Source organism: Clupea harengus, chromosome 3 (assembly GCF_900700415.2).
Source record: "Clupea harengus chromosome 3, Ch_v2.0.2, whole genome shotgun sequence".
Classification (NCBI taxonomy): domain Eukaryota; kingdom Metazoa; phylum Chordata; class Actinopteri; order Clupeiformes; family Clupeidae; genus Clupea; species Clupea harengus.
In genome coordinates this window covers 356,312-370,928 of record NC_045154.1, presented here as the reverse complement: position 1 = coordinate 370,928, position 14,617 = coordinate 356,312, and the positions used below count along the sequence as shown (strand labels likewise).

The window sequence follows — 14,617 nt, the reverse complement described above, 5'->3', positions numbered from 1 at the left end:
TTTGATGGACAACTTATTAACAACAACAATGATCCTTTAGAAAAACGTCTTAACAATTACCAAAGATTATAGGTGTCGATTTTTGACGTTCACTGACGTGCACTTCACGAGAGAATCAGTAGAATGCCTCTCATAATTCCATGTATCATTGATGATCTACAGTGTCTTTGAGTAGTCTTGTGAGTTATATAATATCATATTGCAATGCGTTTGGTCAGGAGATGAAAAAATATTAAAAGTAGTATATGATTATTTTACACTGAGGGAGACGGGTCTGAGCTCCGGCGGGGTTTGTTGTGGATCTAAGGAGTCGGAGCGCTCCGGCCCAATTTAACCTTTGGCTACACTAAATATCTTTGTCTGGAAAACACCCCAGTACTCAGTGTTAACTAGAAAATGAACAATATACCACTGTGATCTTTTTTTGGTGAAGACAGAGTAAATTATCATGCAGCCTCAGAGGAGTGCCAAAACTTTTTCATACAACAGCATAAAAGCAGGCGGCGTGCATATTAATATTTCGAAAACCAACGCGGTAAGCGGAACGAAGTGGGAGTGGCCGATAGCTAACATAAGTGCAAACGTACTCCTGTAAAGTGTCAACATTAATATTAATATTTAGAAACACGTTTTCTTGCAGTGTTAAACGAGTCGTAGAAGTTGAAATACCGGTAGACATATATGTCTCGAAAATCGTTCGTTTGGGGAAGCTAATACATAACGTTAATCTATAAATAGACTAGGACAATGGCTGATAACCATCATAACTTCGACATCCAAGAGAGCTCGAGGATGTAATGCACGCAAGTTGAGCCTAGTTGTCAAGGTAATGAGCTGTCAGAATGTTGGAGTTCGTTGGAAATGGCTCTACATTGGTCAGACCATAGATATATATAAAGACTAGATGTCTCGTCCGCGTTGCCGGCCAACGGAGTCGAACGTCCGCACATGGCGGCCATCTTGCCCCGGTCAGTTCGCTCACCCATAACATTGTGTTGGTATTGGTATGTACTTTTTAAATAACCATAACTTGCTCAATTTTCAACCGATTTTTAAACGGGTTGGTTTGTTATAAACGTCAGAGATGTAGTTATGACACTGCATACTTATGAATAATTATGTTATTTTCTTAAAAATATCCAAAAAGCATCCCGAATTATAACCACGTTAATAACGTTTGTAAGAAACCAACCCGTTTAAAAATCCGTTGAAAATTGAGCAAGTTATGGTTATTTAAAAAGTACATACCAATACCAACACAATGTTATGGGTGAGCGAACTGACCGGGGCAAGATGGCCGCCATGTGCGGACGTTCGACTCCGTTGAACGAGACATCTAGCCTTTATATATATCTATGGGTCAGACATTCTCCAACTTTACCCGATCCGACTGAACATGTTGAACTCTTCCGACAATACCCGACTAACGCCAACATTCTCCAACTAACACCAACTGCCGGCCCACACTGACCCGACTGTTGGAGAATGTTGGCGTTAGTTGGAGAATGTTGGCGTTTGTCGGGGCAGTGTGGAAGCTGCTTTAGAACGTTCCAGTAAAACTCTGTTGATATTTTGACCCTGGGGGACCTATGACCTGACCTGACCTGTGGTGCGCTGGCGTTTGGGTGCTCCACGCCACCCCTACTCGCCTCGCCTTTTCTGCGCTCCCATGTCTCCCCACAGCAAGTGCTAGAATGTCTACTGAAACTTTCAACATTTCAGCAAAGATGTAAGCTCTACATGTTTCGTTTTACTTAGCTCTGAAGTTCAAATGTGTTCCAATACATGTATTTAGACTATTAAATTGAATATCCTATTACATGTTTGAACATTTTTCATTTTAGTCTGAAATAAATGTACGGGAGGTCGGCTATATCAACCTCAATAAAAAATGATGTTGGACTCAAGAAATGCAAAACGTTAGATTTTTTTCACAAGCTCAAAATCACAGGCTACACTGTTTTAACAATATAACAGTCAGTTCGAAAGGGTGTGTTAGTGCATTTTCAAACAGTTCTGACAAGCTACAATTATGTTTCGAACAACAGAAGAAACACTGCAGTTTATTCCTTGTAAAACGCTCCAGAGCCCACGGTGATATTGCCATCTTCCTACATTGTAATCTCACATTCCGTTGAAAGAGATTGCTCGATAGTGCTATTGCCTTTACCAAACCTTTCACTAATTAGCATCGGCCTGTATCGCTGCCCGGTTAGTGCCTTTATCGCTTGAGCCGTGCACATGCGCTCCCACTTCCGCCAGCCGTGATCACCTTCAAAATAAGGGCCCTTGAAATTGGTTAGAATTTTTTTGGGATATTAAGTATCATGATGGACGGATACTTGAACATGCGTGTGCTGATTTTTCTTCACGCCGACTGTAGCCGTTTGCCTCTTTAATGCCTAACTCATAGACTCAGTCAGGTTGTAGGTGCTTAGCTAACTCCCTTGAATTATAGAGCCTGCTTCCATTGCTCCATGGCGTGGTCAGCACAGCTCAAGATAAAAAGAGACTCTGCTTTGTATGAGGACTGTTTCTGTGTTTGTCTTTTATCATGTTTATGTTCTCGGGCCTATGTCTTTCTGTTTTGGTGGGCCTTCATGGATTTCTTTGTCACTGGCATTTCAATGCTTGTACCACTCACAGTATTTACAAGCATCTTTTGTGTGGTTGGTGAAAGCCTAAATTGAATTATGTGTTGAATATATATGCCAGGATAGAAATCTTCGTACATCTTTGTTACATTCTGATTTTCCTCAAGGTGCTGTCTTGCAGTAGCATGATTCCACTGTGGGAAAGACTTCATGTGATGTCTGATCCCATTTTGTTTTCAGGTGAAGGCTTTCCCTGGTGATCAAGCTGCTAGTGGTGTTAATTAAATGGTTTAAATTCCCACTGCAAGCGTGTCAGAAGATTACTGTTTTATGGTAACTTACTAGGTTGCCACGGGATCGATTAGCCATTCAATATAAACGTTTAGGACACATAACACAAAAAAAAGCTCAATAAATAGTTTTCACCATGACTGGTATGGAGGTGTGTACGCGTGTTATAGGGTGTAAGATATCCTTTTTTTTTTACTACTTTATCTTCTATTTATCTCTCTTTATTATTACTGTGTATTTGTATGGACAGAGGCGTGTGTGTGAGCATGGCATTGCACAGCGTTTGTATGTGTGAGTATGACATTACAAAGTGTTTGTATGTGTGAGGGGGGAGTGTTTGCATATGTATGATGTTAAATGTACCATTTTAGGAGTTGCACATCAAATTTCATTGTACAATACTGTGGAATTACAAGGCATTCCATTCAATTTTATTCTGTGAGATATTGTGAATCGGTTGTAAAAGAGTGTGTTAAATTACATTAAAACTGGTGTGCATGCAGGTAATAAGACCGTATGAAGGATTGCAACTTAATTTCCAATAAAACTGAATGAACTTTGAGTTGTTTCCAATGTCTTTATTCTACATTTTGCATCATTAGTATGCGTCTCAGTACGGATGTTCATGAGTGTACATCATTAGATGCTTCAAAGCCAGCCATGTTTCAGATGCCGTGGGAATGATCTGATTGGCTGGTAGCATGAAACCGTAGCGTCCAGTGTCCCGGAGCTCAAAAGCGAAAGAGTACTTGATGCCCAGATTGTAGGACCAGTCGATGCTTCCACCACTAGCTGGATCTATTCAGGACAAATAAGATATGAATGGATACGTTTAAAGAAACAGGTAATAAATAGACTGTATGAGCTTGTACATTATTTTTAGGACTAAAAAAAATCATTTCAACTGGAACTTACAGATGATGTTACAAATGCTCCCGACTTTATATCTGGTTCCATATAAGGAGCTGAGGGCCTTAACTGCATCTCTAGCCACGGCATCCTACAGTAAACAAACAAGTGATGTGATAAAGCAGTTAGTTCCAGAAGTTTCTTCCGTTGTTGTATCATAGATCCTATACATATATGGTCATGTGAATAGGACAAAGCTGTTGTATGGAGATAAAGCAGTTAGTTCCAGAAGTTTCTTCCGTTGTTGTGTCATAGATCCTATAAAGCACTTTGAGCTGCATTCTTTTGCATGAAAGGTGCTATATAAATAAAGTTTTATTATTATTATTATACATATATGGTCATGTGAATAGGACAAAGCTGTTGTATGGAGACTATCACTGTTGATTATAAAGAGCTTCAATTCTGGGAATGGAGATTACTGAAGTACATTTACATTTAGTCATTTAGCAGACGCTTTTATCCAAAGCGACTTACATATGTGTGACTTACAATGTATACACATTTCACATTTACACTGATGGCACACTGCACATCAGGAGCAATTAGGGGTTCATTGTCTTGCTCAAGGACGCGTCGACAGTGGGAATCGAACTAGCAACCTTCTGATTACTAAACGACTTCTCTACCTCCTGTACCACTGTCGCCCACGAAGTACATACCAACTCTGGCTGGTGAGGCACATCTTTGCATGAAAAGCCGTAGGGGTACATAAGGAGCTGTGAGTAGGCATGGATGGAGACGAAGGACTTAAAGTTGCCGTGGGTCTTGATCAAATTCACCACATTCTTGACCTCCACCTCTGAATGAGCATGGGGCCCGTGATAGGAGTCTGAGCAGGGGTTCTTACTGGCTCCAACGCCTGAAGGACATCCAGACAAGAGCAACAGGATCAGCCCAAACATGAATACATGTGAAATATCATCATTTTTTATTTTTTTATTTTATTGTATTATTATAGTTAGTTTTTAATATGTCGGCACTCTGAGATTCTTTTGAATGAAGAGTGCATTACAAATAAAATAAATAATTATTATTATCATCATGGCTGCTTTTACCAAGTAGAGTTAGAACAGTATATTAAAAGTTCCCTAAAGGGCAGGAACTATTACAAACCTCCAAAACCTGCATCCCAGTTTCTGTTGGGGTCAGTTCCTCGGCACCTAGAGCCAGGGTTCACCGAGCGAGTCTTACGCCACATGCGGTCCTGTCGCACGTACACGGGGACATTTCACACAATTGCTATTTTACACCAAAGGTGCTGAATACAGTTTTAGAAACACAATCTTGAAAACCACTGCTTTAACATCATATGCCAAAGGAAATTTAGAATGTCAATGACATGACATATGAAACTCGCTCGGCTTGTTGTAACATTAAAGTAATAACTGTTGCCGTCTGTTTAAATGTCCCATTAAACAACTTTGTTTTTCGAATATCCCTCACAAATACAAAACATTTGAAAAGTCAAAGATTGGTTAGAGGATAAAGATATAGGATGAAGAGTCATAAGAGGAACAGTGTAGTGCCCTCAAGTCAGATGTTTTTTTTCTGAAACCTAGAAAGGTTGCCCTGGGTATACAGTATGTTACATTGACTTCAATTTCACAATGTTTCATTTCTAAGATTATGACTATCTGGACATTCTGGACTTTGCCTACAACATGTTCATTTTGCATGAAATTGATCCTCTGTAACAAAAACTTCTGCCAACCGAATTGTAAGAACTAGTAGGTCAAATAAAGACAGTAGCCTACACGGCTGTCATTTCTCCATATTTTGTCCTAGGACGTGAATTCACAGCTTTTCCCAAAATGACAAAAATGATCACAATGTGTTCACTTGAGACGCATGCAAAATGCTTTTACAAATATAACAAGACGAGTCAAATCCAACACTTACACTGGTGTGAGTGTGAACATAACCATCAGGATTGGTGAAAACCATCAGGTAGATGTCCATTGCATTCAGGAGGTTTGTCACACTTGATTCAGTACCATACTCTGAGGCAATCTAAAGAAAAAACAGATGCATACATCCTCTATAAGATATCAAATATACGGTATATACATATATAATACATACTGTACATCTTTGATATACATTTACAGTGAAATCTGAACAGTATTGTACTGTTTTAACGTCATACAGTATCATACCGTGAACTGCAATCAATCTGGGAGGAAAAAAAAAACTACTATAGCACTTTAAAGCAGCAATAAGGAGTTCTATTCCAAAACTAGCCAGCTAACTACCTAAAAGGCATGCAAGAACCTTGCAAACACCACCAAGCTTGCCAACACAATAACTGGTGTCTTTTGGCAGTATAGCTGTCAATGTCATGTTGTGAAAGCTTTTCTTCCATTTTTGCAGGGTGTTCCAGCCCAGAACTACATAGGCATATCCTGGATGGCTAGTGGGAAAGACACAGGTGTTTATCTGTCCTTCACATGACCATATGCTATCAAAATTAATTTGAGGATGGTACCAAAACTAGTTGCCTATAAAACCATACCTCAAAAAGTGTAAAATTGTTGCATAGTGTTACTTTAAGAGAATGCCCTTATTTACAGGAATGTATTGTAAACATTACTATAAACAGCTAAGCATCTTGGGAAGGTGAAAAAAAAGTGTGAGATCTAAAATGTAACCGTCACTAAAGCCACGTGGCACTGGCGGCCATGACAGTTGGAACAGTTTGAATTGGTGGATCTGCGTGCGGCGAGAAATGTGCCACTTTGCATATTTGCATCATTTCAAAGCTGGTTAATGTAGCCTCACCCCATGCTTTCCCAGCGTCACCTGAAACGCTCCACAGTGCCCCTGTGTTCTGAGACTCCTTGTGCGTGTCGGACTGCTGCCTAAGGATTCCACTTCCTCTCCATTTCAGTTCAGTTCAAGTTTATTATCATTTACTCATAAACAGCATTTATCAGTAATGAAATTCTTTGTGCTCAATGTCCGTTCAACTTAGAGAATAAATAAATGGAGAATGGAGTATCCAGCATAAATAAATAAATAAATACTGGAGAATGGAGAAAAAGGGTAGGAAAAAGAGAAAAAATTTGTAGTGCAAAAAGATATTTCAAGGACAGTTCAGCATCCTGATGGCATGTGGGTAAAAACTAACATTTAACATTTGTCATATACACAACAGTAACTTTATATACAGTCAAAATCCACCTCATACGTGACAAAAGCCAAAACTGAAGTATCATTTTATATATCAATTCATTATTATTATGATATTAAACATCAGACATTTACAATTTACAATTTACCAGGCAAGAAGGTGTTATCAATGCTATTGATGGTCTTTGCAATGTCTCTTACAAGCTCAGAAAGCTGTCCTCTGTGCACGGAGAAGACCATTTGATGTCCAAAATCTTTTCACTTTAAAAAGCCCCACTAGAAACATTTTGGCAAAATTGCTCCCCTAGTCTTTTCCGCTACAATAATAATAATAATAATAATAATAATTTATTTTATTTGTAATGCACAATAGGTTCAATCTCTTCTGTAAGCAAAATCAACAAACGTGAAGGAGCTATCTGGTCATATATTTTCATAAAAGAATGGAGGATGAAGAAGACAAATGCCAAAAGGGTAAAGCAAGCTAGGAGCCTATACCTTTGGAAAAGTAGTTGTCATAAGGCAAGCAACCCTCACGGGAATGTTGCTATCAGAACTACAATTAGACAAGGTTTAATGAAGTTGACAAGTGGATGTATTAAACTTACTGATAAGGCCACAAATGGTTGGTTGACCAACAGAAAGGAGAATTTACTTTCAGATGCTAACATCTCTTACATGCTTCAAGGACTGACCTGTACTTGATGATTAAAAGTGCACCAATATTCTCTTCAATAACTGTTTAAAAAAAAAAAAATCTAACCTAATCTAATACTGGTGTGGATTTAATATGTAACATGTTTTTGTACATATGATATATGGTCATATATCATCATAATAATTTCATGTTTTTGCCTGTATTCACCTTGTTGGCAATCCATACAGCGCTGGCCTGAGACACCCATTCCCTGGAGTGGATCCCGGCGTCAATCCAGATGGCGGGCCTTTTAGCGCCCCCTGTGCTGAACTACACGTGTTGAACAGTCAAATAAATAATAATAATAATAATAATAATAATAATAATAAAACTTTATTTATATAGCACCTTTCATGCAAAAGAATGCAGCTCAAAGTGCTTAATAGAGTTTCAAACTGCAGTGAAAAGAGTTCAAATGTATAACAAATGTTCATATACCTTCAGGACGTGTTGAACAGTCAAATAAATAGAGTTTCAAACTGCAGTGAAAAGATTTCAAGTGTATAACAAATGTTCATATGTACCTTCAGGACGTACATTGGACGACTCTCATAAGACAATCCAATTTGTTCTTTGGACACAACACGGGGATAATCAGCTACAAGAGTGTCCATCCAGCTGTAGACCTGCATTGGGAAGTTTAATAGATGACCACAGAATACTCACAGACATCATTATACCCACACATATAATATACAAACCATACACACGCACGCACGCACACACACACACACACACACACTCACTCACACACACACACACAGACACACACACACAGAGACACACACACACACTCACCGTTTCCAGTTTGTGATAAGCACCAAAGTTGAAGCTCCTTGAGTTGCGTTCCCTCTCTTTGTTCTCCTCCATCTCAGCCTCCTCTTCATCTAATCGTTCCTGAGAAGAGAAGAGGCAAGAACACTCAATTACATTTAGTCATTTAGCAGACGCTTTTATCCAAAGCGACTTACAAGGATGTATACACATTGTACATTTACACTGATGGCACACTGCACATCAGGAGCAATTAGGGGTTCAGTGTCTTGCTCAAGGACGCTTCGACAGGGAATCGAACTAGCAACCTTCTGATTACTAAACGACTTCTCTACCCCCGTACCACTGTCGCCCCAATTAGATCTGTCATGTTCAAGATACGTCTCACTTCATGCAGAATACACGCACACACATGCACAGACTTACTTGTAGATTGTCGATCATAATTGAAAAGGCGATGTTGTTGCTCTTGAGATAATCCTTGACAGCATTTAGACTAGCGTAAGGTACACGAATGTCGACTGGCAGCTCAGAGGAGACAGGATGCAGCCAAAAGTCAAGCTGTGGGAGATCGAGAAATATTGAGTCAGACCTGCTGCGCCACCCGAGTTTGAGTTTTTGAACATGTAAACATGCTGTATATTAGAGTGAATAGTATTTGCTTGGGATTTTGGATAACATATTTTGGCAGTTTAGCTGGCAATGAAAGCTTTTCTTCCATTTTTGCAGGGTGTACCAGCCCGTTACACAGAACTACATAGGGCATATCCTGGATGGCTAGTGGGGAAGGCACAGGTGTTTATCTGTCCTTCACATGACCATATGCTATCAAAATGAATTTTGAGGATGGTACCAAAACTAGGTGCCTGTAAAACCATATCTCAAAAAGTGTCAAATTGTTACATAGTGTTACTTTAATGTCAGAATGTTCCGGTTCACAAACCTCCCAGTCCTGCTCGTTCTCCAGTGCCTGGAGGAGCTCAATGTGCTCGTCGGATTCTGCATCGATTCTGAGCACTTGGTCTCTGAAGTGGCACAAAGAAAAGTCAAGCGTCTCCTCTGGATTATACTAGCTCTAAACTACTGTAAATGTTACTTGAGTAGTTGTTCTATGATGGTAAGCAGTTATTTATAACTTTTCAAAAAGTATGTGAACAAAACCTACCCAATGAAGACCTTGTTGCACTGAACGCTCACAAGAAGCACAAGGAAAATCAGACAGTTTCTCATCTTCGTTCCAACTGTCCGGCTAGACAGGAGTGGCCAGATCAGGTGGTCATTTTTATACCCATGCGAACATGTGGCCAGTTCTCACAGAGCGTTGATTCAGCTGCCGTTCAGATAGCAGCTTCTCTTTGCCTGGGTTTCGCAATATTGACATTTTAAGGTCTGAACTTTTTGTTCACTTTTAGTCATATCTATCTTAACCTACTAGCTCTAACATTGTAGCTGTCATCTTATAGAAATGTCCCTGACATTACCATGTGTGCACATGTAGGCTAACTTTTTGATATATAGATCAACTATAGAAATATATATATATATTGAACTATGCAAAACGATACAGAAATATCATGAAATGAGCACCTAAAACAAAAATAGATTGAAAAGATAAAGCCAGCTAATCTTCCCTACCTTTACCTGCTCTCTGTGGTAAACCCATGCTCTGTAAACAGTATTCTTCTTTGTTCTTACTTTGAAAGACTGTGTGGTTGCGAACACGAACACCAACGGCCTGAGACTTTTCCTCTATACTGGCTGTTCATTCATTCATTCTTGTCATAATTCCTATATCTATGGGTGACAGTGGTACAGTAGGTAGAGAAGTCGTTTAGTAATCAGAAGGTTGCTAGTTCGATTCCCTGTCGAAGTGTCCTTGAGCAAGACACTGAACCCCTAATTGCTCCTGATGTGCAGTGTGCCATCAGTGTAAATGTAAAATGTGTATACATCCTTGTAAGTCGTTTGGATAAAAGCGTCTGCTAAAAGACTAAATGACTAAATGTGAATCAGAAGTGACATATGGTGCTTATGAAATGAAGGCATGGACAGACAGGTCAAAATTGCGATGCAGATGAATATGCAACTGTTACCCTTTCAGTACAACTGCAATCAAAGCCAGGACAACGTTTTAGGATTGGTCTGGCAGTGTAAACGGGTGACATCAGTCACCTGGGAGCTCGTGTGTGGAGGACAAACAAACACTGTGAAAAGAATCCCATGTTGATGAAAACCCACTGAATTTATTTCACACTAGACCTACATGAAAAGAACTTGTATTTTCAATATAATATACACATACATCAAATATTTTCATCTGTATTAGTCAACCCTAACAACAGTCTCTCTAGATACAGTGCCCATGGCGATCCTGGTGACTTGTGTTTTGTGGCATCTGATGACAGTGCCAGCGCTGTCGACATACAGATTTAGGGGCAAACATGTGACAGGTCTCATTTATATGTTCAGCAGATTAGGTTTTCCTACTTTCTTCCTGCCAGGTGAGTGTTATCTGGATGTAGGTGTTTTTCCATGACCTCTTCCTGGGAAAACTGGCTTCCGTGTTGGTGGCTTGGTCCGGAGTTTGGCTTGGCTGGTTAAATAACAGGACGCCTCGAAAGCCGTTATCCTGCTTATACCCCCGGTTGCCAAACGTGTGTTTAGGAATACATGTCTAGCCCAGAAAGGAAACATTTAGTTCAGTTTAAAAAGAAGGCAACTTGTTTAGTCTGTCGTACTATTTTCTTTCGTCACGGAGAAGGATAACTCTGTATAGTTTGTGTGGTTAATTCAGTTGATTCCATTGTTGCTAAGCCCGAATCCTTTAGCTTGCAGTTGCAGCAGTTTCCCATGATATATGCCTTCTTGCTTGGCAGCTTGATAGTTCTCCAGATAACATGTTATTTAACCAGAGAATTCATCACATTTACACCACTTGGCAAAATGAGAGAATACATTTATTTTGTTCATTCATTAGCTTGTCTGACTACACACTCACTGCAGAGCATTGATATAGAACAGATTGACGTTTTTACTGAGACCCCGTTTACACGGTCGGGAAACGCATATATTTTCATGCGGTTTGGCCTTTCATTTACACGAAAACGGAGGTTTTATCACGGAAAACGATCATTTCTAAAAACTCCGGCCAAAGTGGGGATTTCTGAAAACTCAGTTTTTCTGTTTGCGTGTGCACTAGGTCAAACGGAGTTTTAGGTTCTCAAACGTCACAGTATGCGACTAAAAATGCATCACGTCATGTGAGCGTCCTATGTGTACAGTTAGGCCCTGTTCGAAATCTCTTAAAATGCTGTCTTACTACCTTCCCTCTCGTAAACAAGAGAAGGAAGGACTGTTCGAAATCCCTTCATTTTTCTCTTCCGGGTTTATAAGATACCTTAAAATCGCTGCATAACGGTCATTTTTCAAGGTACCATCGGTGCAGCCTCGATCCTGCCTATTACCCATAAACCTGTGCGCCAAGTCCCTCCGGCAACTGCAAATTGTAAACAAAGATGGCGGACCAAACTCCGCTGACGGTCGTGTTTTGTATGTAAATGTACATCTTTCTGCGTTTTCTCTCTTAGAGAATAGACACTGCACTATCCGATAACACCATTATTGTAACCAGCAATAATGGTTGATGTGATTTGCGAGGCGTCAGTCAGCCAACTTTCTAACATTAGCACGTTAGCCTACGTCAGATAGCCTTATGTTCTTTCAGCGTACCAACGTCACATGTTATCATACACGCTATCTTAAAAGAATGTTCGAAAACAACGTTTTTTTCACCCGTAGAAATATCTCGCACAAGACACCTGCCTTGACGAGACACCAAGGTAGTAAGACAGCTATCTTACTTTTAAGAGTTTTCGAACAGGGCCTTCGTTTGCATACTGATCATGGATGCTGTTAAGGTAGTGCTGATTTATATGTTAATGCAAACGCTTTTGGCCTGTTTGTATTAGTGGGAAATAGGGGTGTAAAAAATAACCAATAAGTATCAATATCCGTTTTTAGCGTGTAAGATACGACTACATCGATGCGTGAAGTCCCGTATCGGTATTAAAATGACAGGAAACCGGTCTTTGCCCGATTTAAAAGTTATGAACCGGTTCACAAGCTTTTGTCTCTCCGTTTTTTGCTACACAAAACACAAAACACTCGCTGACCTGTTGCATTTGATCTCAGTCAGAACAATGACAGCCTGTCATTGGCCAAAGCCCGCATAGCATAAACCAATCAGGCTGTATTCTCACAAATAACGCCAAGACCTGGAGAGAATGACAGATTACAACTCCCATTCATTTCAAAGGCCAATGCTATGCTAGCTACGCTATTCATTTCAATGGCCAATGCTATGCTAGCTACTTCAGCCAAGGAAGAGAAATCGTTGTTGATTACGTGATTCTAAAGACATCCTCGGATTTAAAATTATAATAATAATAATTATGTTTAACATTTATAGTCATGATTCCGAGACCGAGCCATCGTGATGTCCTAACATAAATAACAGCACTATATGAACAATGCAAAAGGCAGTGAATAAATAAATAAGCACTAAACTCAATCGCGTGGATATAGCCATAGTGGAATAGAATGGACACATCTACATTCTGCAATAGTACCTCCACCTCTGCCCTGGTGAAATTAGGTCTGGGTTTACCGGTGCTTGCTTTGAAATGATTTTGATCAGTCTCTGAAGTTGCTTTCCCGTTGCCTGTGGAGTGTGCACACGTTGCAATATATATAAGGAGCTGGCGGGGCGTTTCTGTATGCAAGTTCAGGTGCATGAGAAAGCGCGTTCAATTAAGAACACATTTCCAGGCGTTCATGAATCCAGCCGAGATCTTTTCTGAGGTTGGTCTTTCGAGGTTGGTAAGAAGATATTTAATAAGACACTTAAGAAAATGTTCGAGAATGAGGTCCATTGTTTCTTCACAACTTAGTGTTTTCAATTATTGAACTGCATCGAATCGCATTGCATCGAATCGAATCGTATTGAATCGTTTTTTATCAACATGCATCTTTTCTTGTATCGTATCGTGTCCATGTATCGAGATACGAATCGGATTGTCTTTGTCATGAGAGATTTACACCCTTAGTGGGAAAACTTCGAGAAAGAAGTCGTCCTCCCGGAGGAATGGCATGAGAACTTCCGAATGTCGCGCTCATCACTACTGTCTCTTTCGGAGTTACTGCATCCCTCCATAGAAGTTCAGACTACTGTCATGCGGTCGCCGGTCAGTGTAGTTAAAAAAGTTGCCCTCACTCTATACTATTTATCTGATGATGGTAGACTACGTAAAACGGCAAACGCATTCGGCCTGTCTAGATCGGGAGGGAAGGGAAGGGAAGGGAAAACAACAAGTGGTAAATGCCTTCACGGGGTAAATGTACACAAGTGGTAGATGTACATAATATATACAAACATCATATGTAACATTCATGATACATACAAAAACAGCTTAATGGATATACAGTGTGCTCATAGGGTTACTGTTACAAGGGTAGGTAGAGTAGCAACAGAAGAACATGTTGGTGGCAATTATATACAGTATATTGCATATAAATGCTAGCATAGAGTATGGGGTAGAATAAGTGTACGGCAGTACGGTGGTGATGGGTGCATGTGGGCCGAGGGTTTCTACAGGTAGATCGGGTTGTGAGACTACAGCAGCGTCCCATAGCGAAGATAATCTAGACTGGGAGAGGAAAAGAGACAGAGTGAGTGGATAGAGTTCGGCTGTCAACATGCGATGAGGAGCAGTGGTGATGAGGAGCAGTTTTCCACATCCATCAGCATTTGGATCTTGCTATAAGAGAGATACAAATTTTGTTAGTAAACATCAATTTGATAATTTGAGACACATTTAGGTAGGTTTTTAACAGTAGGTAATATGGCCACTTTATCAGTCTCAATGCAGGCATTAGCAGTAGGATATAGAGGGAGAGGGAGAGGCTGGTGGCAGGCTGGGCAGGGCAGAATACACAACAGTGCCCAACTGGCTGGTGACAGCCGGGATCCGTACCCGGGATCCGTAAAGGCACACCTTCGCGGTACAAAAATACGCTGTCTGTAGCCCAGTTTTGTTGATTGTGGGGGTTATGTTTAGTTATGTTGGCTGGCTTGGTGCATGGGGAGTTTTAGTCACACAAGCATAGTAAGGGTGGCAGGGTACACAACAGTGCCCAACTGGCTGGGGACAGCCGCAAATGC

General features: G+C 40.2%; 1 protein-coding gene across 1 annotated transcript; it reads right to left on the bottom strand.

Moving 5' to 3' along the window:
- Window positions 1-3,448: 3,448 nt before the first annotated feature.
- On the bottom strand, window positions 3,449-9,697 carry LOC105910298 (carboxypeptidase A2-like). Its single transcript, XM_031562550.2, has 11 exons — window positions 9,563-9,697; window positions 9,341-9,422; window positions 8,824-8,958; window positions 8,422-8,520; window positions 8,148-8,249; window positions 7,792-7,893; window positions 5,697-5,807; window positions 4,911-5,001; window positions 4,457-4,656; window positions 3,801-3,885; window positions 3,449-3,683 (listed from the first exon to the last, which is right to left on the bottom strand). Exons 1-11 carry the CDS (start codon window positions 9,625-9,627, stop codon window positions 3,496-3,498), a joined length of 1,260 nt encoding a protein of 419 aa, XP_031418410.1. The 5' UTR covers window positions 9,628-9,697; the 3' UTR covers window positions 3,449-3,495.
- Between the last annotated feature and the right edge of the window lie 4,920 nt (window positions 9,698-14,617).